The sequence below is a fragment of the Labrus mixtus genome, chromosome 13, assembly GCF_963584025.1.
Source record: "Labrus mixtus chromosome 13, fLabMix1.1, whole genome shotgun sequence".
Taxonomy (NCBI): domain Eukaryota; kingdom Metazoa; phylum Chordata; class Actinopteri; order Labriformes; family Labridae; genus Labrus; species Labrus mixtus.
Genome location: NC_083624.1, coordinates 7362361 through 7388245, shown reverse-complemented (window position 1 = coordinate 7388245; position 25885 = coordinate 7362361). Strand labels below are relative to the sequence as shown.

General features: G+C 40.0%; 1 protein-coding gene across 1 annotated transcript; it reads left to right on the top strand.

The window, feature by feature from the left end:
* The first annotated feature begins 350 nt into the window (after nt 1-350).
* Nucleotides 351-24694, top strand: cckbrb (cholecystokinin B receptor b). Its single transcript, XM_061053442.1, has 5 exons — nt 351-777; nt 10428-10679; nt 13306-13567; nt 15938-16065; nt 22732-24694. The coding sequence occupies exons 1-5, from the start codon at nt 630-632 to the stop codon at nt 23271-23273; spliced, it is 1332 nt and encodes a 443-aa protein (XP_060909425.1). The 5' UTR covers nt 351-629; the 3' UTR covers nt 23274-24694.
* Nucleotides 24695-25885: the final 1191 nt, after the last annotated feature.

The window sequence follows — 25885 nt, the reverse complement described above, 5'->3', positions numbered from 1 at the left end:
TCCTAATGGTTTTTCTTGTCTCTAAATTCTCCCCTGACTAATTCATTTGAATTGCTGTTTAACAACAACGTGTAGGTTGTCAATCAAAAATACAAAACAAAAAACAAGGCACGGGTATATAAGGTGAATACACAGGCGTCTTCAAGCTATTCCTTACATGCTTTCAAACTCCAAACAGCCATATATTTGTATTTGTAGGAATTTAGGATGATGGTGTCGAAAACAAAACAAGTGTGCACAAGCAAACCAACGAGCTTGTTTTGTCTATCCCTGTCTCACACACTGACACAGAAACAGTCTGACACACCTCCCACCCTATATTAGTCTCTATCTTCCCACTGCGCTCAGTCGCACTCATCGCACTCATCCCTGATTTACGCTCGTGATGCCAAGTGGGGCACATCTGCTGTAAAAGCGAAAAAATCACCGACTAAGAAGCCAATCCAGTTTGTTTTTTTTTCCACGCAGGGGTTTAGAAGTTGGGAAGCAATAACTTCCGTCTCAAATGTGCACGAGTATGGACGCGGAGTTCAGTTATTTTTACCACTTTAAATTATCAGACCAAAACTGAAAACAGATCTGGGTCGAAGTTTTTTTTAAAGACTAGAGATAATCTTGAATCTAAAAACATGGATCTTTGTGCGCGGAATGAGACCTCTGCGTCCCCGGCGTGCGTCGGAGCGCAGACTGGAGCCGGTAACGGGAGCCTGGAGACCGCGAACATCACCTGCTGCAACGTGTCCTCCATCCTCATACCTCCGCACGCAAGGCAGAAAGGTGAGTGGACACACACATAACTCATTTTATCACCTGCAGGTTAATTTAAATATCAAACTGCCCTTAGTTTGATTTAATATCTTTATGTTTTCTTTGGAAATTGCTTTTTATACTTTCAGGCAACCTTAAACTGCTGTAATAAATACAGTCAAAAATACTGTCAGCCTTGGTTTGATAAGAGATTTACCAAGATGTATTTATTTTTATTTATGGTTGGGTAGGGACAGATATACTGTACATAGACAAACTGAAAACAGCAATCCAATGCAACGATCACAGTCTTTATAGTGGATGCTAATTTGCAACACCTGTCCCTAGAAATAATAAAACATTTTCTTTATAACGCACTTAACTATTTGAAGCAAATCTGCATATAGATTGTCAGATAAAACTGACTCTTCACTTAAAACCGCTGCACTTTCAGTAAGGATTTGTGTATCTGTTTGTGAAAGTTAGAACACCTACTTAAAAAAAACCTACAAATACCTTTGCCACCTTGGCAATCAATGTTAATAACAATGCAGAATAGGCTCTATCAATTCACTGCAGGGTATACCTTTCACAGAGAAAGCTCAATTTTTTTGTGTCACATCCTGCTTTACTCTAAGGCAGGGGTGGGGCAACTGGCGGCCCGGGGGCCACATGCGGCCCCCATCAACCCTCAAAGTGGCCCTCAGGTAAATTTTTACACATCAATTCATTGGAAACATGAAGAAAACATGACAAAATCTGCCATGAAATCATGAAAACCAGAAATATGTCCATAATAATATTTGATCACTGGTATATGTTGAGTTAAATTTGAGACATAATCGACTGTAATCGTTTTTGTATACTACAATTTGGCCCTCTGGCAGTGAGAATTGAATGAATGTGGAATGTGGCCCTTGCTGTGACCGAAGTTGCCCATCTCTGATCTAAGGGAAGTCTGGGAGAAGTAGTGAATGAGGGATCAGAGAACAGACAGAGCGAGTGCGCGTGCCACAATCGGGAATCAAGTACCAGCCATGCAGAGGGGATTTACTCCTTAAAAAGGTCAAATGGCTTCTGTGCCACATGTTCATGTTTTTTTGCTTCCTGCTGTTTTTATATTTCATATCCATGTCTATTTTTTTTGCCAGTCGTTTCCATGCACTCTCTCAAAACTGACTAAAGACGTGCCGTGCGTGTCACAAAATGACGCAGCCTGTCAAACCTTACATGAGGCAAACGAGTGATCCTAAATAACACTAAGTTAACTTGATCTGGCGACAAGAAAGAACATTAAAGTGCGTCATCAGTCTTGCACTTTCCACTCTATTCCATCTCTGCCTGCTACTTCAATCAACACATGCTATTTTCATCCATCTCCATCTCTTAACGGCTTCTCTCTGGGTTGATGAGGTGTGTGTGTGTGTGTGTGTGCTACTTGTGTAAAAACAATGCAGAGATTGAGCACCTTCATTATGCTGCTGTGTGTTCACAGCTCGACATAATAAGTGAGAATTATTTTTGTTTTGAGCTGCTGATACATATTGTAGTTTCACCTCAATGGTTTGACTCACCAATACACCTTCTTTTTTTTTTACCAAGACTGCTGCACACTCCCGCAGGTTTCCACTCCTTTTTAATTCTTTTTTTTATTTTATTTCTCTCCATTACACTATACCCACACATCAATCTTCCAAAGAAAAAAGAGAAAGGATGTTTGACCCTGTGCAGCTGCCGTCACCATCATCACTCTCTCCGTCACTCAGGACTTTGATTACTTCTTCTTCACCATGTTTGTTCAATCTCCTCCTCTTCTTTCTCTGTCGATAACTCTGATATAGTGTTTATGGAGCAGATTGCGTCATGTCACCTTCAGATTCCCGATATGTTGCTGCACTTCTCTGCAAAAAAAAAAAAAAAATCGTATTAAAGGCTTTATATGTGATTTTTTTGATCCAGCAGATGTCGCCCTTGAGACGGCCGGCTAACCAAAACAACTTGCGCTGCATTGTTGTGTTAGCATGCTAATGCTAGCGATCTTTATTATGCTTGTATCTTCACACTGCATGTAAATTTACCTGAAATGAGCGTGATCTAGAAACACAGTTAAGCAGTGAGTACAGTATGTTATTCTTCTTTTCTCTAGTCCCTCAATTAAACAACTTTTATACGCAAGGGGAGGAGTCAGCCGGCCGTCCGGGCGATGTAAACAAACTGAAGATAGGACTCTGAAAACATCACAGACAGTGGGACTCGGGTGTTACACCCATTGTAGACAGTCGTGACTCAGAGTTATTTTGAGAGGATATACTTGATGTCTATATTTAAGTGTGCACTTACAGAACTGATGAAACCAACTAGTCCAATAAACTGAATAACAAAATTTGTTATTGGTTAAGTACTTTTTCTAATGACTCATAGGCAAGCGGTATTCTCCGGTGTTGAAAAATGAAGCCTTGTGAAAGTGCAAAAATCCTGCAGTTCACTGAGTGTCTGCTTGAGGCTGGCTGCAGAACCACCGGAAGTCAAATATACACACCCAATCCAAAAAAGCCAGTTTTTACAACAGAATTAAAATGTTAAAAGCCTGGTCCAAAAAAAACAGAATTGCTCTGAGTAGCTCATGTCTCAATCGGCACACACTGTAGAGGGTGCATTTTTTTTGATAATTCACCTGTTTTGATCCAATGAAGGAACTGTATTCACAATATGGCACGTGGATAACCTGATTGACAGGCGAGCGCGAGGTAATAGATCGTCAAGATACCTTCCAAACCAGTACCAGATCGGGTGACATCACTCAGACTTTGTCCATTAAAAATTACAGTCGCTTATATGAGTTTCCTCTGACCTCACACCCCTCTTTGCATGACTTTATTTGTCTACTCCTTTAAAAAAAAAGAAGTAAGAAAAACAACACATTTACATCTCAACAAAACTCCATAAATCAAAACTAGGTGGAGCATGTTCATGTGTTTTTGAGGAGTTACCTTGACATTTTCTTGTTGGGATTATTTCTAAATCAAGCCTTTTCCAAAGTTGAACAGGCTGTAAAGTATAGATTTCTTTTTTTTTTTTACACTAAAAAATGGATGCTATCATCGAGACTAATGGGGATTTTATGGGCTTTTGGAGCCAGCCTCAAGTGGCCACTGGAGGAACTGCAGCTTTCTACACTTCTATGTTGGAATTACTTTTCAGCTCTGGAGGTTGCACCTTGGTGACAAACAGGAAAAGAAATAGCTGTGTTCTACGTTGAAGACTTAAATCTGAAATGTTTTTTGAAACTGTATTCTGTATTAACTTTTGTATAATAATAATAATTATTATTAAATAGCCATACAAGGCACAAAATGACGGGTGGATTATTTAAAGTCTTTATGTGATTTTTCACACTTCAATGTATAAATCAAGTATATCCTCTGAAAATAACTCTGTGAGTCATGACTGTCTACAATGGGTGTAACACCCGAGTCCCACTGTCTGTGATGTTTTCAGAGTTTTCAGAGTCCTATCTTCACTTTGTTTACATCGTCAGGACAGACTTTTTTTTTTTAGGTTTGACGAGCTTTGTTGTCATGTTGTCACATTGTAAAGGAACATTTGTGGCGATGTTATCATCAGCAGGAACTAAACACGTGTCCCCCGGTATAGTCCAGTTTTTTGTTGATCCATCCTGTCATTCTGACTTTCTCCCAGACTATTTTCATCTTTAATAACATCACCTGACTTCCTCCTTTGCTTATAGAACAAACTGGGGCAATAATTACCCCGACCACTAGAGGGCTTTTCTCTTGACTGTAAACAAAGGGCACACACTGAAACGATGGACGGTGTTGTCTTTTACGGGAGAACAAGTGCTGAAACCAATCATTTTTAATATGCAGTACGAGATCTCATGACGTCATTTTGTGGCTCTGGAGGAGCTTTTGGGATTAAATTAGATTATGTTAAATTCAAAAAGGTTTATGCTCTGAGACTTCCAGCTACTATTTATTGAAATGAAGCCTGTGCTAGATACTGCTGATGTGGAGTTTGAGAGATATTCAACAGTCAACCCTTACTGTCTGGTAAATGTCAAGCACGTTTGTCCTTTGAATTCTATCTGGAGCAGTTCCCCTTTTTTTAATATGGCAATGCAGCTTTAGATCACTGGATAGCTTTTTTTTATTGGAGTTTTTTTTAACATTTTAAATATTTGAAATGTTACTGATTTGCGTGATTTTAACCATCCCAACCCCTGACAGCCAATAAACAGGAGCAAAACATCGCAAAGCATGAAATAAACTCACCCATTAACTAGAAGGAAACACATCGCTCTACCACAATCCTTTTAAATGGTTTCACTGGACGCAGTGAGGTGTTTTTGATTTGGATCAAAAACCTGCAGACTTCACAGCACACGTTCTGACACCCCCTGCATAGCCTTGATAACAGCTGAAGTGTCTTTAAAGGAAACCTGTCACACCTTGTTTACTGCAAAACACACAGGTAATAGACTATATTTATGGACCAATTAAATTGTTTGCTGGATCCTGGCTGATTGCAGTACAAATCATCAAACAGGCAGTGTAGAAAGTGATTATTTTGGAAACGCTGATGGCGGCAAGAACCTCTCCTGTTGGTGCATATTTCACTACCTCCATCACTCACACCCTCTCCTCTCACTGCCTGTCGGAGCTGAGGTGTTTAATATATATACCTGCTGCAACATGATGTTTTGAACCCGACCATGATGGGGGACTCTGCGGTTTGCACGTTGTAGTGGTTTTCTTTCAACAGCTGTTGTGAAGTGCAGTTGTATTAGTGACATGGCCTGGCTGACATTTACGATGCTGGATAAGCCACCGACTGTGACATTTACAGACACCACGTTTTTATAGAGGCAGAGCGGGCGTTTTCCTGATATAGGTGCCACGATACCAAAGTGACACTCATTGCATATGTATTAGACGGAGAGGCGCTCACAGGCAATATGACATCTTCTACACTGATGGAGATGAAACTGATTGAATATTCATGGATGAAATGTGAACTTCATTATTAAATGATCCACTTTGTCACTGCGATCCTAAAAATATAATTTTCAATTAACGTAACTATTAAGGCTTTATTATTTCAAGCAGCGAAGTTGCAGCCTTTCACATCCAACATCTAAATTACCAGCGATCTCATAATAATGATTCATTTCAAATGGATGGTACACAAGTGATGGAAAAAGGAGTTTGCATTTTGCACAGTTGAGCTTAATACAGCACAATGTGCAGAATGCATGGTCACAAAGAAGGTGTCCTATAAAGCAGACATCCTGACTGTATGTGATGTAACCAACACAATGTTACCCACATGTCTGAAAAGTTTATAAAAAAAAAAAACTGCATGAAGAAAACCTCTGAAGTTGCTCTTTCTTTTTTCATATTCTGCTCATTTTTTCACACTACACTCTGTAAACCGAGAGCAGACTGTGAACCAGAGCCAACGGGCAGCAATGGCTGATGCACAAACACACAAACACATAAAACTGTCTCACCACACATCCAGTGCTGCAGGCTTCCCCTTCTGTCATTTGGCTCTTTAAAGTGAAAATATAGTACACGCCAAAGAAATCAGTGGGGCTGAGTGTGAACTGAACAAGGCTGAGTTGGTCTCAGTGATGACTTAATGGACCTGTAAAGAATTGTAGAGTGGTTTTAGCGTTTTGAAATTGAAGGGGTAGAAATGAAAAGCAGCGACGTGGTGTCATTCTTTAAAGGCTTTATATGCGATTTTTCACACTTAAATGTAATAGACTGCGTTCCTAGATCACGCTTATTTCAGGTAAATTTACATGCAGTGTGAAGATACGAGCATAATAAAGATCGCTAGCATTAGCATGCTAACACAACAATGCAGCGCGAGTTGTTTTGGTTTCATGCTGGTGCTCAAGGGCGACATCTGCTGGATCAAAAAAATCACATATAAAGCCTTTAAAGGCACGATGAGTCAGAGTTCCTGAAAAAAATCAGCAACAGCATATAGACTCAAACAAAATAATCACTCATGACTCACTAGCCATCTCTACAGATAGCTGTGTCCTGGTATTGCTGTAGTCCATATACTTCTATGGGATGAACCCTCTTACCATTTTTTCTCCATTATCAGCTTTCTCCATAGAGCCTGTTAGCATAGCTTCCGAGCAATATGGCGGACGTTAAGTTTCGATTCTGGGCGTGAGTTCCCACCCACTGATCTGTGATTGGTCTGTAGCTTCAGTGGTCGAAAATATGAGGAACTAGCGTTGTAGTTTCACCCCGCTAACCACAACAGCTTCCAGTGACGCAAAACCCGTCATTTTGCGTCACTGGAAGCTCCTTTACAGACTCAGAAATACAAAGATTTCACATCTCAGGGGAAAATGAGGGCGGGATGCACGACCATTCAAAAATACTACCAGGTTTCTAATGATACAAAGATTAATGCTAATGGGTGAAGTATCCCTTGAACTATTTATTTCATCATTTTCTCCATTGTCATAAGGTGTAAGACATTTTGAAAAAAAATCCAGCAAGAAAGATCTAGCTTTTGCAAGTCCAATTAGAAAGAAAAATCCACTCTTCCAAACAAACCATTTACTACCTCACGACCAGTGTAGGACGAGTGTTGAATGCAGTGTTATTATTTTTCCGAGCATGTAAAGGTGACAACAGGAAAAAAGTAATAATCTTGCCTCTGTGAGTGAGTGAGTGCACTGTAGCAGAAAAATGAAGCCAGGTAGAGAGCATTGGTGAGATAATTGATGAAATGAATGCCTCTGCCTAACACACATGAACAAGAACTGCTACTTAAAATTCTGTGGCCTGCAGGAAGCGTGTTATCAGTGTGTTCCTGCTCAGCCAGCGAGCGCACGAGACCTAATTGGCTTCGATTAGGCAGAAGCAGGAATAACATATTTCATTAGGTGGGAAAGAGGGAGAGAGAGAGACAGAGAGAGACAGAGAGAGAGAGACAGAGAGAGAGAGTGCAAGAGAGAGAGTAAGTAATAAAGAAGGGAGTGATGGTCCCCCTCTTGTTCCAATCATTTGACTTCACATTTTCATTATGCAGATGTATGTGCACTCACATGCACAGACACTAAATAAAACTCTTGCTGCCATTTGCAAGCCTGTTCTCGTGAAGGAGCCCTGATGTTCTGTTTGCAGAACAGAAGCAGCCGTATCAGAGGTTCCTGCTGCTGTATCTGTGCATAAGAGTGTGAGACAGATGGTGACGCCTCGTGTCAATAGATGGAAGACTGTGCCAGAGAGAGAGAGAACTGACTTTTGCTGACCAAGCTGAGCCTTAATCCATCGCTTAGCCTTCAAATTATACAAAAACATTTCAGAGTGGAGATAAGAGCATTAAATCAATTAAGGGACATGTTATTCTGCTACTTTCATACACAAAGCACCGACCGCCTGTATGGATTTGAAGAAGCCAAGTCCCATCCTTTGTGTTCCTCTTTAACTCCATGCATCACTATGTGTGCAGGTTTTTACAGCTGACCTTTAGAATACATTTGAACACTCTAAGAAAACTGCAATTAATCCATTTCCATTGTTAGAATAGAATAGACTTTATTGTCATTGCACAAGAGTACAACAAAATTTACTGTGCCATGCCTGAAATATAAAAATATAAATATATAGAATAAAAACAAATATCACACATGTATACACACACACAATCATCATCAGTTTGTAATTAAATGTGTAAACAAAGCAGGTCGAAGCAATATTGCACTATTTGTCCCTTATTCCTTATTACTTTTAATATACATGATGCAGTCAAGGATAAAAAAAAAAGTGAGGTAATTTTTGCGCTTTTAATTCCTTTTTGACGTCACACGCCCTTTAGGTGCGAACAGTTTGACTCGCTTTGCGTCTAGAAAATAAAGTAATGCTGTATTACACTCTGATTTGTACAAAATCATACTTACAGACGGCCCTGACTCAAATGCAAAGTTTTTTTTAAAAGTAATTTTAAATGAAGAAAATGTCATATTATATCATCAGTGTAGCTCTGTGGCTGTATTTCATTGGATAATTCAGTTGTTCTTACGCTTTCCTCTTTAAATTGAGAACAGAAGGAAAAGGGAAGGGACTGAAGTTACACATTGTTTTTTTATTATTATTTTTTATTTTGGGGCTTTTTGGGCCTTTACTTGAGAGAGAGGACAGTGGATAGAGTTGGAAATCAGGGAGACAGAGAGTAGGGAATGACATGTGGGAAATGAGCCACAGGTTGGATTTGAACCTGGGCTGCCCGCTTGGAGGACTACAGCTTTCATACATGGGGCGCGCACACTAACCACTGCGCCACCAGCGCCCTGAAATTACAAATTATTTTAAATTCAAATGAGATGAAAAGTGGTGAAGATCAAGGATATGTGCCTGAGGATGGAGATAAACTGTGAATATCAATCAATCAATCGATCAACCTTTGGCGCCTATTCGTAACAAATGTCATCTCAAGAGAATTTACAAAAAAGCCGCTCCAGACTTTTCTATATTTGAACATTTTTGTTCACTGTTATTGGCTAGTTGGTTGGGGGAATTGGTGTTGGTGTATTTTCAGGGGATTAGGGATCTCGTTTGGCTGCACATGCCTCTACAGCTGTGTCAATGAAGTTTGGGCGTATGAGTGAGGTGATGTGTGTTGTATGGATATGCCGCACATGGCTGCCTTTAATCCAGAGGATGTACACAGCAGCAGGTAAAAAGTGTCTAAAGCAGAGGGGGGGGGGGGGGGGGGGGGGGGGGGGGGGCAGAGATAAGAGAGAGTGTTGATAACTGTGACTTCACAGGATATGATTGAGTGAAGCTGCAAAATGAAGACAGACAGACACACAGACACACAGACAGACACACAGAAAGACAGACAGACAGACAGACACACACACACACACACACACATACACACACACACACACAGACAGACAGACAGACACGCACACACAGACAGAGAGACAGACACACAGACACACAGACTGCTGAATAAAAAGACCTTGTTTAATCCTTTATAAAAGTTTTTCCAGTTGCCAGAGAGGCCATTAAACATTGTTTATTTTATATTATGCAACACTGGCTCCGGGTGCTTGAAAAAAATTCTAATGATTGTAAATCCAACTTTAATAGGCTATAACTCAAACATACTACAGATATGATTTGGCTATGAAAATGTCTCTCTCTGTGATCTACAAAAGAAAAAAACAGTTCTGCAGATTGGGAAACTTTGATGTGTGTTGGAAGAGAGAACGAAATCCACGTCGGTCAAATCTGGCAACACATGGTTGGTTTGGTAAATGTCCATATATAGGCTCATTCTGTCCTCCACAGGTGATGGCATGTGGAAGCATGTTAGCTGTGAAAATCTGTGTAAAAAGTGTTTCTCACTTTGTCATTTCATAATGATGCAGATCCAAGAAAAAAAAACCTGTGCATTTTTAGAAGCCAAGGGTGGGAAAACATTTGTTATTAATATTTTTCAATTAAAGAATTGTGCTTAAAACACTTGTGGAAAAAAGACCACAGTATGAACTAATATTTTTTCACAGCCCTGTTGGATCGATGCCATTACCATCATCAAGTGTTGTAAACTGATAGATCGACTATGTGTTCAGACTTGTGACATAGCTTCCATTCCTCTGTTTTCCTGTTTTGTAGATGGGGACCACACGCTTCGGATCATGCTCTACTCGCTTATCTTCTTCTTGAGTGTGGTCGGAAACCTGCTGATCATTGTGGTGCTGACGGTCAACAAGCGCATGCGCACCGTCACCAACACCTTCCTGCTGTCGCTCGCCGTCAGCGACCTGATGATGGCCGTCTTCTGCATGCCCTTTACCCTCATCCCCAGCATCCTCAAGGACTTCATCTTTGGAGCAACCATGTGCAAAATAGTCTCCTACTTCATGGGTAAGAAAAAGGAGAGTGAGGGAGGGGGTGGAAAAAAACACAAAGTAAATCTACTGATTTGAAAAAAAGCAGCTGGAATTAAAACAATGTTTCAGAAGGAAAAAAAAGAACAGCGAGACAAATATTATAATAGTTTACATTTATCAAACGAAAAGGAGTTGTTGAGCATGTTTAAAAAACAGTTTAATAATAGCATTAAAGTGTGAAGCCACTCAGTAGACCACAGCTCTCGTCAGGCACTAAATGCATCACCAACACCATCCCGGCTGTTGACTTGGCACGTTGCTCGATTAAATGAGGTGAGAATTCACTGCAAGTCTGGACATGTTAAGAGCTGCTGCTTTTGGTTATCAGGAGAGTCTGTTGTTGAGTGTGTAAAGAGTGTGTATAAAAAGAGTAGATCTGCAAGATTCTGTGAGTGCTAAAGTTACAGGATTTATACAGATTTACTTTCTGCATGTGCAATATGTTGTTTTAAACTGTCAATCGTCAGGCAGGATCAAAAAAAAGGATGTGTCCCTTTCCAGTGGTGGTCCTCTGAAGGGGGGACAACCAGTAAATAAACTCAAGAAAGTGGCCAAAGATGGGGGGCCACAATCCTGACAATGTGTTTTGCGTGAAAATGTGTTATTATTAAATAGTAACAACTTGGATTTTGTGGCTAATGCCATTTTGAGAAGTGCTGTGCATGCAAAATACATTTTGAAGAATGGGCTATACACTATGTCAGGGGGGACTCTTACAATAAATTCCACTCAGATACATGTCCTGTATTGATTTGTTTACCTCGTGAACCTGAAGTAGTAGTAGTAATCATTTATTTTGGTCCCAAGAAAAAACAAAAACATTTTGACTGAAAGGGTTTAGCTTGAAGCTTTATCTTATCTGTTACAAATCTTATTATTTAAGACACTACTAGTTTGGTTACAAAAAAACCAAAACGTGTCAGAACAAAAATTTGTTCCAAGAATTTATTTCGAAACAAAACCAATGATGAGTCATAAGAAATAATTCTTCAAACACTCGAGTCAATGAGTCACCTTCACCAGTGACTTCTGCAGCTCACAAAGAAAATTAAGAGAGGGAGTTGGAAGATTAAAATCGCATTAAGTTGTCAAAGACTGAATCAAAGGGTTAAAAATAAACAGAGTTCTCTGGGAGTAATACAGCTAATGGACTATTTTCATGCCCTCCTGCACTCTCAAATGAAATTCCACAGAGGACTGAAAGCAAATATGAAAATGAAGAGTGGTCAAAAATGTGGTTAAAGAATGAGGAGTAAACAAAAAAAAGGAATCAATGAAGACAGAGAGAACAATAATAAAAAAAAAGGTTAGAGGTAAACAAGGAAAAATTAAAAACAGCAGGAACATTGTTAAAGGTCTGATAGTAAATCCATCTGAGAAACAAATAGAAACGTAGACCAGAGGGAGAGGCCGAAGGCTGATTGCTTCAGTTGAATCTGCTCTCTCAGGTACAGATGACATCCTGGGTTCTTCCTCTCTCTCTTTCTCTCTCTCTCCTCTCTCTCTCTTTCTCTCTGTCTCTCTTTCTCTATCGCTCTCTCCTCTCTCTCTTTCTCTCTCTCTCTCTTTCTCTATTGCTCTCTCCTCTCTCTCTCTCTTTCTCTCTCTCTCCTCTCTCTCTCTCTTTCTCTCTCTCTCTATCGCTCTCTCCTCTCTCTCTCTCTCTCTCTTTCTCTCTCTCTCCTCTCTCGCTCTCTTTCTCTCTCTTTCTCTCACTCTCTTTCTCTCTCTTTCCTCTCTCTCTCTCTTTCTCTCTCTCTCTTTCTCTCTCTCTCTCTATCGCTCTCTCCTCTCTCTCTCTCTCTTTCTCTCTCTCTCGCCCTCTCTCTCTCACTCTCTCTCTCTTTCTCTCTCACTCTCTCTCTCTCTTTCTCTCTCTCTCACTCTCACTCTCTCTCTCACTCTCTCTCTTTCTCTATCGCTCTCTCCTCTCTCTCTCTCTTTCTCTCTCACTCTCTCTCTCTTTCTCTCTCACTCTCTCTCTCTTTCTCTCTCTCTCACTCTCACTCTCTCTCTCGCCCATCTCTCTCCCTCTCCCTCTCTCACTCTCTCTCACTCTCTCTCTCTCTTTCTCTCTCTCTCTCTTTCTCTCTCTCGCACTCTATCTCTCTCTCTCGCCCTCTCTCTCTCCCTCTCCCTCTCTCACTCTCTCCCTCTCTCTCCCTCTCTCACTCTCACTCTCTCTTTCTCTCTCTCTCTAATTTTTGTTGGTGCTGAGGACATGAGGGAGGTAAGAGTAATTTCCCGTCTTGCCCTGTCAGGAGGGAGATGACAGATCACATCAGCCGTCTAGACCAACATGATTTCTTCTACCAAGACCGAGCGAAAGATAAGAATCCTCCCCGCCCCCCCGCCATGCTTTGTAATATATTTGTTTGCAAGCTCATCTCTTCAGAGCTCCACATATTGTTCTCTGTGACGATTGCAGATATTATGAGCACATCCACAAACATGTTTGTCACATTGAATACAGCTCCAAACTCTATTCTGTAATACGTTTTCAGTCATCAAAAGAAAAAGATATCAGCCCGTGCACAGCAGCCAGCGGCGTGTTTGTTTACTTCCACTCCTCACTTCATCTGTTTTTGTTTTTCTTACAGGTATATCTGTGAGCATCTCTACCTTTAGCCTGGTTGCCATAGCCTTAGAGCGCTACAGTGCGATCTGTAATCCCCTGAAGTCGCGCGTGTGGCAGACGCGTTCCCACGCCTACAAGGTGATCGCCGTCACATGGGCGCTGGCCTTCGTCATCATGATCCCGTATCCCATCATCAGTCACCTGGAGTCTTTTCAGCGTCCGGACAACACCACGGCCCATCAGTGTCGCCACAAGTGGCCCATCGCGAAAGCAGAGCAGACCTGGTGAGAAGGTTTTCTTTTCTTATAACCTGATAATACGAGGAATGAATGGTGGTTATTCAAATGTCATGATGTCATTTAGGGCGCGGTCACACTGGCCATCCGTACCGTGCCGTACTCAAGCACGATTGGCCCCCGGCTGTGCCATTCCCACGCTGGCCGGCACGCATGCTTTATGTTATTGTGATTCATTTAACTGTAGGACACTTTGAACTTTTTCTTCATTGGAAAGAAAACAGTAGAGTTTTGTTTTATCCATAGAGAAACACTAGGTGAATTTCCAGAGCAACCAAGCAAATAAAACACAATTCAACACTCACAGTCAGATCATTTATCTTTCTTGTAGCGCTCGCTGTCTGCACATTGAGCTGTTTTGTATCAAATAAACTTTAGATGAACTGAGTCCGACCTTTGTGTGCACAAACCTTGGTAAGGCTACACTTGAGCATCTCATTTATTTCCATGTTTGGACTTGGAGTCTGTTTCATATAGTATATCTGATTGGGGGGGGGGGGGGGGGGGGTTGTAGAAACATTATTGGAGGAAGAGACAGGATGGATGTTTCTGCGAGGTTGTTTAAGGTCACTCTGTGTGTATTTTTGCACTCCAACATTAGTTTTCTGTGTGAGTGTGTATTTCAGCACTTTTTTTTATTTGGGTCTTTATCTATTGAAGGTTTGCTTACTGGTGTAGTAATCTGTGCATGCATACTAGACCACGCACTCGACTCAGATGCGTTTCCATTTGATGTTGATTCACAGAACAAGTTTTTATCAACATTTGATGACAACATTAACCTCCCAGCAGCGAAGGGAATAATTAAGCAGTATCACACGCTAGGGAGTGATGTTGTACTGGATATCAGATTCAAGATTCAAAATGTTTATTGTCATGTGCACAGTAGGAAACATGTTTCCCTGTACAATGAATTTTTTTCTTTGCTGTCCAAAAAAGTGAGTGTAATATGTGCAAACTGAGCATGAGGTAGTTTGTGATTGTTACACTCCTGTCACTCGTATCAGCACTGCTGTGATTCGGTTGATTCCACAATTTAACTGCAACTAGACTGTTGCCAAGCAACCGAAACATTCTATTCCAGGATTGGGCAACTTGCGACCCGGGGGCCACATGCGGCCCCCCCTCAAGCCTAAAAGTGGCCCTCAGGTCAATTTTTAAATATCAATGAATTGGAAACATGAAGAAAACATGACAAAATCTGAAGGTGGTGGCCGTAACCGGGAAATAAAATAAAAAAAACTACAAATGAACTGAAGTGATTTGTTCTTTTAGAAAGAAGCATCGGTGGTGGTCTTGACCGGTCTTAATTTAAAATCAGTAGTACCTATGTATTCCTTCCTTTGGTTGAATTATAAATCCACCTAAGAGTATCCTACAATCTGGCCCTCTGGCTGTGAGAATTACATGAATGTGGCCCTTGCTGCTGTAACCAAAGTTACGCATCCATGTTATTCCATTGCACTCTTGCTAGTCTGTTTGTGTCCATGGTTACCACAGAACAGTTACTCTGTGGTATGAACCTTTAATTGTGTGTTAATAGGGATCGATGAATAAAGAAAACCACTGTCAGCTGTAAATGTAAATTTAAAGCATTCAGGATTCCTGGCTTTAGGAGGAGTGATACATATAGTTAAAAGTCCCAGTGATGATCTCCTATATCGTCACTCAGGGAAAGCCTCTTGTCTAATCAGATGGCTTGGTCGGAATTAACTGAGGTATAATAAAATGTAATCTATGAAAAACCTTCTTTTAAGAGATTCTACTTTAGAAATGAACGACCTGTGAAGGCAGGGCCAGACTTTGGAAAGAGAAGTGTTATGACATTCTTGTACACTTTGCCGATAATCTGAATGTTATTTATTCATCCCTATTATCCATCCAAGATTGAAAGTGTCAACATGAGAGACACATCTGCTCGAGGTTGTTTTGCACATGCTGATCAGCGTCTGGAAGGCATCAGAATCGATCAATCTGACCTTTTTCAAACAAACGAGCATTTTATAAGCTTGAACCTTTTACTTTTTAAAAATCAGCACTGTGATGTTGTTACTGTAGACCCGTTAGTTCCCTCCACAAATTGCAAGTGTTGAAACAGGTAAGATATGGTATGATATTGTTTGCAGAGTCTTCGAGGACTATGGAAGTATCCTCAGAAAATATTGCTCAATGAAATTGTAAATTGAGATATTAATGTTTTTTTTTTTTTAATGAAATACGATTTACTGCCTTATTTTTAACAAAGGAAATTAGAAAATGTGTACACATGAAGACACAGAGTGGAACTAGACGACTGCCTTCACCTTTTGTTCTTCTACATGGACATTACATTTATTATCTCTCTCTTGTGTCTTTAAGGTACATTCTGCTGCTGCTCGTGCTGTTTGCTATCCCAGGGGTCGTGATGATCGTGGCCTATGGACTCATCTCCAGAGAACTCTACAGAGGCATCCAGTTTGAGATGGGACACAAGAAAGACTCGACCGGTGAGGCCTTGTGCACAGCATGTGGAAAACTTTGGGTGACACTCTAACCTTTTACTAAAATTATCATGCATCTTAAAGGCTATTTACATTTTTGATCCAGCAGATGTCGCCCTTGAGCACCAGCATGAAACCAAAACAACTTGCGCTGCATTGTTGTGTTAGCATGCTAATGCTAGTGATCTTTATTATGCTCGTATCTTCACACTGCATGTAAATTTACCTGAAATGAGCGTGATCTAGAAACACAGTTAAGCAGTGAGTACAGTATGTTATTCTTCTTTTCTCTAGTCCCTCAATTAAACAACTTTTATACGTGAGGGGAGGAGTCAGCCGGCCGTCCAGGTGATGTAAACAAACTGAAGATAGGACTCTGAAAACTCTGAAAACATCACAGACAGTGGGACTCGGGTGTTACACCCATTGTAGACAGTCATGACTCACAGAGTTATTTTCAGAGGATATACTTGATTTATATTATATTTAAGTGTGAAAAATCACATATGAAGACTTTAAAAAAGGTTATATCAGAATATAAGAAATGAACGATATAATGCTAATAATATTCACCAGCGGGGAGTTTACTTGCCAGTGCATGAACACATGACACAAAGGAAACCTACATAAAAAGGACAAACTCCGACAGGTCATATCAGCCATCATATGAACCACAACTAAAGTGGTCACTAACTCACAAACTGTGATGTTCTAAGAGTAAGCGATGATAATGTGAGGCTTGGAATTGAACCCCCTCTGGGTGACCCCGATGCAAAAAGGAAGGGTCTTGTCTCACCCTGAAGGGGTTAATACACTGCCCGGTACCGCGTCCATGGCAACAGTTAACTCTGTTGCCTTCATAATCGTAGCTGAACAAGCTTTAGTTTAAATATTTTTTATTGAGGTAGCAATAATAAAACATTCAATATTACAGATATTTTCGTCCTTTTAAATTAAATTAAGAAAAAGGAAAATAACAGGCAAACATACAAGTCAACAGGTGTAGTGAGTAACACTAAATGAACAACAACAACAACAACAAAAAAAGGATAAAACAATTCTCAAATACCAGAAACTCCAAACAGCACTAGAAGGGGTTCAGCTTTCAAAATGACATGCAACATTTCTGAAAGAGTATTGAACATACTAGACTAGACAGTCAAAAAAACTATGAAGAAAGTTTGCTTCTCTTTGTCATTTGTCACAGAGTGGGGATACATCTGGAAAAAATGTATGTAACTTTGTTTTAGTGTAATTAAGTCTGTGAACCATCTTAAATTGAATAAGGCTGTGTCTAGAGTTGGCAGAGTGTTTGTGTATGTTCTCTAGAGCTTCATGCTGAACAAGCTTTCATCACTCACATTGAACTGAACATTTCTGCAGATGTTGGAGTCTGTTGATATTTTCCTTTTCCGTCCAGCGGTCTTTACAGCGCGTTCCATAACACATGTCGTTATGTGTTTACTTCAAGTGCCATCTTCCTGTTTCTCCCATTTGTAGATTTCTCTGTCATAGCAGCTTTAACCTCTTTTAACCTCTTTTCACAGCTGTTATCCTCGCTCTTCTTTCCCCCCCACAGTAAACAGACCAATGTTAAATTAACCCGGTTTCTTCCCGCAGATTTGATATAATTATTACAGTTTGTCCTTTAGAGTCCGTAATAAGAGCGGCGTCCGTAGCAACCTGCTTTTCTTAGTAACGGTTTGTTCTTCTAACAATGTGGATCTATAAAGGGATAGAGCCCCGTTGGTGTGTGTAATTGGCCAATCAGAGTCAAATATTTCACACTGACTTGTGATAAATTGTGTAAGGCCGTGTGTGTGTCCACCTGGAATTTTTTTCCAGGCTAAAAAGTGCTGGCTGTGTGCTCGGGGGCGCTTGAATAAAGCGTTTGTGCGCTGAGATAAAAGCACTGCTCTGTTGCTTTATTTTATTTATTTTTTTTATTAGGTGATGCAGAACAATACAAGACAAGTGAGGGACATGACAAGAGCAAAAGTATGTAGGAGACAGGGGAGACACGACGATACAATGCACAGCATAGACAAAGACAAAACAGGCAAGCAGGGAGTAATAATAACGTTGTGTGTGTGTGTGTGTGTGTGTGTGTGTGTGTGTGTGTGTGTGTGTGTGTGTGTGTGTGTGTGTGTGTGTGTGTGTGTGTGTGTGTGTGTAATTCAAGTGTATGCTTGTATTTATTTATTTTTCCTTGCTCTGTTGCTTTATACTGAATGTTTTATATTTGAAATAGTCCTTTCCTATAACATGAGCATCAAAGGGAGGATGCTTGCCGACCTGCAGTTCAGTTCAGTTCAGATCTTTATTGTCCCTGGAAGGGAAATTTGATTTGCAGCAGTGGACACAAAAACACAACAGATAAACAGACAGTGCAACACAACCTGATGAAATACAGCCAAGAAATATAACACTCATTGTTCGTTAAGAAGTTTCACTCAAATGTTATTAATAAATAAATATAATAAATATAAGGTGCAATAGCTCTGCTTGAAAGTGCAGTCAAGGATTTAAAGAAGATCAAGAGCATTAATTGCACGAGGAACATATGAAAATTTAAATCTGTTTGTCTTAGCCCTGAGCAGCCTGAACCTCCGACCTGAGGGGAGAAGAACAGATTCCTCTAAGAGAGGATGATCAGAGCTGGACAAGATAGACTTTGCTTTCCTAACAACTTGTCTGTTCCAGATATCTGACAATGAAAGCTGCTGAGCGCAGATTATTTTACTGGCTGTACTGACGATACTGGAAAGACGATTATTGTTCTGAACAGAAAGGTTACCATACCATGAGATAAAACAAAAGGCTAAAATGGACTCAATAAAAGATCGGTAGAATAAAACCATCAGTGTCTTGTCCACATTAAAAGTGTTCATTCTGTGCAGAAAGTAGAGTTTGCTTTGTCGGAATGATCTTAATACCATGACTGCCTTGCTATCACCGCTCTGATCAGACACGGAGCAAGGACCAACAGGATCTACCATATGACCGACTATATGATTGGCTGTTTGAAAAGAGCAGCGCCCTTCTAAAAAGTTGAATAATGTCACACAATTGGTAGAAGAAAAAAAAAGAGATACTGGGCGCTGCACTTTTTCTCTTGGCAGCCGCCTGCTGCTGCAAACGCTCTCTCATCATTGGGAACAATACACAAAAGTAGCTGGCAAAGAAACACTAGATGGAAACAGCAGGCCTTTATAAGTGGAGATATAAAAATATCACATGGCAAATATAAGGAGCATATTTGCATCAGTGTCTGGTCATTCAATACACTTTTAAGACATGCTTAAAGTCTTAATATGTGATTTTTCACACTTAAATATAATATAAATCAAGTATATCCTCTGAAAATAACTCTGTGAGTCATGACTGTCTACAATGGGTGTAACACCCGAGTCCCACTGTCTGTGATGTTTTCAGAGTTTTCAGAGTCCTATCTTCACTTTGTTTACATCGTCGGGACGGCCGGCTGACTCCTCCCCTCACGTATAAAAGTTGTTTAATTGAGGGACTAGAGAAAAGAAGAATAACATACTGTACTCACTGCTTAACTGTGTTTCTAGATCACACTCATGTCAGGTAAATTTACATGCAGTGTGAAGATACGAGCATAATAAAGATCGCTAGCATTAGCATGCTAACACAACAATGCAGCGCAAGTTGTTTTGGTTTCATGCTGGAGCTCAAGGGCGACATCTGCTGAAATCGCATATAAAGCCTTTAAAACACCGAAGGGTCAATCCTCAAACTGAAACTTTTAAAATCACTTTTTAATATTCTTCCTATCATTCATGAAACTGAACTTAACAAATAAAACAAGCCGGACTGCGCTTTTTTTTTTCTTCTTAATTTTGTCATTGACATTTGTGGTTTGTTATTCTGATTGTGTGGAAATAACATAAGTAGAAAAAAAATATTCTGATGAGGCTGAATTCAATGTGTGACGGTAGTGTCGTTTAATTGTTAGTCAAAATGTAATTCTCTACAAAAGTCATACTCTGTCCATACCCATGAGGGAGGCTCTAATGGTTTTTGCATGATTTATGCAAATGGGGAGGACTTTTATTAAAAAAGAAGACATTTTCATTAATGCTACAATCATAGTAATGTGTGCAGGTTAAGTGAAACATAACCTTTTGTGACCATGTGAGAGTGTCTGGGTACGACAGCAGTACATAGTGTGTTTGCTGATGCTCCATTAGAGGACGGGATTGGCTGGCAGTTTGCAGGCCTGGGCATCACCATCTGTTTGCTCTCAGATAGAAAAGCTTGTCTAAAAGAGAGATTACACAGAGCACGGGGTGAAAAAAATGTCAAATTAAGACAGATAAAAAAAGTAACCTCTTTGATAACTATTGTGCAAATGTGTTTTATTTCCAGGTTGGCAAATTCTGTATACATTTATATCTTTCCTCGATATGCTGTATTTGGTTGCCTTAAGGCTCTTTCTACTGTTTATTTTGTGGATGAAAAGTGGACTATTTTTTTTTCTGTTTAATTTAAAAAAAAATCCCCTGATTGACGATCAGTAGATTAGTAGTCACTCCCTTTTCTGTTCAGATGTGTTGCTTCACTTTAAAGAGCACTCACTCTAAACAAAGCCTATCATTGGGTTAATGCAGGGGTCCCCAAACTACAGCCCGCAGGCCGGATACGGCCCCTCCCCACATTTTGCCCGGCCCTCAGAACAATTCAGAATGCATTTTAAAAATCAAAATTGTAAAATATATATATATTTTGTGTCATAGGCCTATAAAAGTTTAACATTTAAAATAAAATGTTCTTCAGCTGTGAACTTTTATCATTGTTAACTCTTTCACACACTCACAGAATGTGACATTTGACCTGAAAAAAATGGCAAAAAGGTTAGGGAAGAGAAAATTTGATTCAGAATTCAGGGTATTTAACCAACAGAGGACTAATGATTTTTTTTTATGTTCAATGCCAAAAAAAGGCTGTTTGTCTCATCTGTCAAGAGGCGGTGGCTGTTAAAATAGCTAAAAAAAAAGTGGACTGTTAGCTCTGCAAACTACATTTGTACACCAAGTTCAACCGAACCAATCTCCTGGGATAAAATCCATCTCCACAATAACACCGTCATGCCTGCACATGTTATTTTCTGTTACATACAGACCCTGGCCCCCAATCAGGGAAAGGCTAAGTTATGAGGCCCTCAAAGAAAAAGGTTTGGGGACCCCTGGGTGAGTGTGTTAGCTCTGCACTGTGGCGCTCTGGATTATTTGGTAACTATTAGAAATTGGCTGAAGCACAGCAGCATGGCTTCACTGGCCATTTATTTAGACTTGGGTCGAATACAGTATATGTGAGTAATTTAAAAATGTTTTTCTCTTTGAAAACAATGTTTTGGTCATTCAGCATCATGTGATCAGTATTTATCAATGGCTATTTCTATTGCAATGATTCTCAGTACTTGTAGTTTTTTGAGTACAATCTTCTGTTCTCATTTACTCCTTTCTTCGGCAATAACGAGGGATTATTTATCAAGAATCTGGAGTTATTTTTTCAGGTTATCATCTCCAGATAACAAATCTGGTTTCCCCATCATAACAGATCTATTTACCTCCTTACCTTGAGATAACAAAGCTTGTCATCTTTGGATCAAGCTTCAAACTTGTTGTCTTGTGATAATTAAGGATAATTTTCTGCCAATTTAGAAAAACAAAACAAAAGGGGGTCACTTACCGAGACCTGTGTAAAATGTAAACAAAGGCAGTTTCGGTAGCAGATTTACTTTATCGATCCCCACAAGGGGAAATTTCTGTTTTTTACACTCTGTAAGTCATGAACACACACATGGGCTGAAATATACACAAACAGGATCCTATGGACATGTACTAATGGAGAGATGCCAGAGTGAGGGAGCTGCCCACAGCGGGCGCTCCTGAGCTGATGGTGTGTGTGTGGGGGGGGGGGGGGGAATCAGTGCCTTGCTCAAGGGCACCTCAGCAGTGCTCAGGAAGTGATCTGGCACCTCTCCAGCTACCACACCAACTTCCATTTGGTCCGAGCTACTGCCGCCCACAACTCACTTAGCCTGACACCTACCCCCCCCTGTGGTTACAGCCATGAACAAATACTGTATGGAAATGATCAGTGTTTTTCTCTGATGCTTTTTTTTTTTTGTTGTTGCTTTTGTAGGTCCTATAGAGACAGGGGTTCCCAAACTTTTCAGCCCATGACCCCCAAAAATAAGGTGCTAGAGACTGGGGACCCCCTCTGTCCATGGAGGTGGTTAAAACATTTACCGTTGTGCACAGCCGGGTACACGATCCAAACACAGGAATAAGAACGACACAAAAGAACAGCCTGAACACTGTAATATTATTTTTGTAATGGTAGAAGAATTAATCTCTTGATCTTTTTTGACTGTTTTGACAATAATGGGTAAAATATGCAATTTTAAGTAATTCAAAATTTTGATATGTTTGGAAGAATTCTCACGACCCCCTTCTCAGTGTCTTGCGACCCCCCAGGGGGTCCCGACCCCAACTTTGGGAATCACTGCTATAGAGGTTAAACATCAATTCCTGTCTGTCATAACCAGATAAATATTCCTCACAGGAGATTTTAAAAAGTATGATACAAACCACTGAAACTCTCCTCTCTTTTACTTTTGCTCTACCTTCTACCTTACAGATGTAAAAAACGGCCTGACCTCCATCGTGTCTACTGGGAGTGATGATGGAGACGGTTGCTACGTTAATGCCGTCCACTCCCCGCACTCCATGGAGATGTCCAGCATGGCGGCGCCAGGCAGGTCAAAGAAGGTCGAGAGGCCGCGCAGCAACACGTCCGAAGCCAAGCTGGAGGCCAAGAAGCGTGTCATCCGCATGCTGGTGGTCATCGTAGTCCTCTTCTTCCTCTGCTGGATGCCTCTGTACTGCGCCAACACCTGGCGGGCTTTCGACGACCTCTCCGCCAAACACGCCCTCTCGGGGGCGCCCATCGCTTTCATCCATCTGCTGTGCTACACCTCGGCTTGCGTCAACCCCATCATATACTGCTTCATGAACACGCGTTTCCGCAAAGCTCTGCTCGCCACCTTCTCGTGCTGCTCTGCGCCCTGCCGTCATCGTCGCCGCCGCGGGTTGCGGGATAACGAGGAGGAAGTGATGGCAACAGGAGCGTCCATATCCAAGTTCAGTTACACAACGGTCAGCACCATGGGAACCTGCTGAGGCCAATGGATGCTGACATGATCCTGGAGAGGCAGTTACTACGGCAACAAGGCTCCCCACATCCTTCGTCTTTAGGCTGACTCAAAAAGAACAGCGTGGTGGGAGTGGAATGACAGGCCGTGTATTGTAGCAGTATAGAAGCTTCAACCTTAACTGTGAGTAAATGATGTAGGGATGTTTTAATGAAATCTTACAGTGTAAATACCTCCATAGCTTTATTGAAAAGAAAAAAAAAACATAAAAAAAAAACACACAGTAGTATTGTTGTGGGGTGTGCATGTGTGTGTGTATGAGGGACAAAAAATGACTGAAGTATAAATAAATAAATAAATGAATAAATAAATGTTGGGAGAAATGCATACAATAATGTATAAATAAATGCATCAATAAATATTTATATATAAATAAATGCAACAATTCATATAAAAATTAATATATAAATAAATATATTCATATATTTATTTATGTATTTCTGTGTCCATGTTGTACAAGGAAAAGTAAATATGTAAATTAAGTGGGCCGTCCTAACATTACTGAAGTAGGATTGGTCAATTTTGAAAAGCAGACAGAAGCAAATTTACACATATACTTTTCCTCTTACAACCTGGACACAGAAATAAATAGATGTGTAAATGTAAAAATACAGAAATAAATTAATAACTCATGTGGAAATGTATGCATTGATACATATATAACTGTAGAAATACGCTAATAAATGAATAAATACATGTAAAAATATATAAATAGCCTTTTTCATTAACAAAGTATATTTATTATTTATTCATTGATGTATTGTTTTCAGCATTTATATATTTATTGATGCATTTATTTAATTATTTATTTATTTATACATTATTGTATGCATTTCTCCCAACATTTATTTATTTATTAATTTATTTATACTTTAGTCATTTTTTTGTCCCTCATATGTGTGTGGTCTGTTTGTGTGTATTGAGGATGTGTGTAATGGTGGGCTGGGTGATATGCAAAGTTAAAACAACCTTGCAGATATTATGTAGCTTAAAAAAAAGGGACACTTGCGATGTAATTTGAAAATGTGTTTTATATTTGGCTGTGAGTTTGTTAGTCTGTGTGAATTATAGTTATGCAACTGCCTTGTGTACTAAGTGCCTGTTTCTAAAATACAATATATGCTACTGCTGATTAGCCTCATTCATCACAGGCACCGATACGACAGAGAAATAGTTACATGAGGGGTTTACAGTAGAAGTGGATTTTAAAGATCTTCTCAACAAATCTTCCTCAGAAATGGGAATTTCCAATTTGGATTGGAAGTGATAAAAAAGTGAGTTGCTACTTGTGCATGTACTACAGTTTGCATTAAAAAAAACACTTCTTTGGTATGAACAGCTAAGACAGGAAGCAGTGAAGCCTTGTGTTGTTGTTGCTGTTGTTGTTGTTGTAAAAAGAATGTTAGCCATATTTGTGTTTTAGAGCCTTTAGAGACAGCTATTCATTGTATGCTGCACTCTTATTGAAGCAGGGTGGGACAACTTCTTCACCAACTACCAAGGTGCTTGAAGAGTTCAAAAAGCTTGTAGAAATGAAGATCAACATTTATTAACAAAATGAGATGACCCTAGTGAAGACCGCAAGCCTTGTTAATAAAGTTTCTCTTTACCTCAAGTCTTGCTGCACTGTTCTAGTTCTGTTCCAGGTACAAACAGCAGCATATGTAGGCATCTAGTTAGGAATTTGTGTTATTTTAGAGACTATTTAGCAGTTTCTACGCTATCATATTCCCATCGGCCATTGTCTTACAGCGATTACACAAGTTGACCGCCTTGTTTGCTGAGTCAAGTCAGAAACAGTCTTTTGTCCTGCAGATAACCTGTCAAGTTTACCAACCCCAAAACTAGTGGCCTTAAGGGTAGATTCTAACTTCCAACACTGTACAACCTGGTTTGTGTTTAAGTGAAGTGTACAACAGGAAACAGTTTAAAACTGGTCAGTTATATACAACATTCAACTGGTGATGACATAAACCAAAAAAATAATTGTGCTAAGAGAGCTGACTAAAAGTCTTGGAAGGGTAATTGTTAATATGTTGCAGATTAGTTACTGGAAAAACTATTCACACTACTGTGTTAACTTATGTCTCTGTTAAGCATATTGTGCTTTATGATGACAATAACAAATGATTTTAAAAAAAATTGCCAGCAGAATCATTTCTCAATCTGACTTTAAAGGCTTTATTTTTCACACTTAAATGTAATATAAATCAAGTATATCCTCTGAAAATAACTCTGTGAGTCATGACTGTCTACAATGGGTGTAACACCCGAGTCCCACTGTCTGTGATGTTTTCAGAGTTTTCAGAGTCCTATCTTCACTTTGTTTACATCGCCCGGACGGCCGGCTGACTCCTCCCCTCGTGTATAAAAGTTGTTTAATTGAGGGACTAGAGAAAAGAAGAATAACATACTGTATTCACTGCTTAACTGCGTTTCTAGATCACGCTCATTTCAGGTAAATTTACATGCAGTGTGAAGATACGAGTATAATAAAGATCGCTAGCATTAGCATGCTAACACAACAATGCAGCGCGAGTTCTTTTGGTTTCATGCTGGTGTTTAAGGGCGACATCTTCT

Coding starts and splice junctions, on each gene's coding strand:
- cckbrb (XM_061053442.1), top strand. CDS start 630: ATGGATCTTTGTGCGCGGAATGAGACCTCTGCGTCCCCGGCGTGCGTC. Junction 10,680..13,305: donor AATAGTCTCCTACTTCATGG/GTAAGAAAAAGG, acceptor TTTTTCTTACAG/GTATATCTGTGAGCATCTCT. Junction 13,568..15,937: donor GCGAAAGCAGAGCAGACCTG/GTGAGAAGGTTT, acceptor TGTGTCTTTAAG/GTACATTCTGCTGCTGCTCG.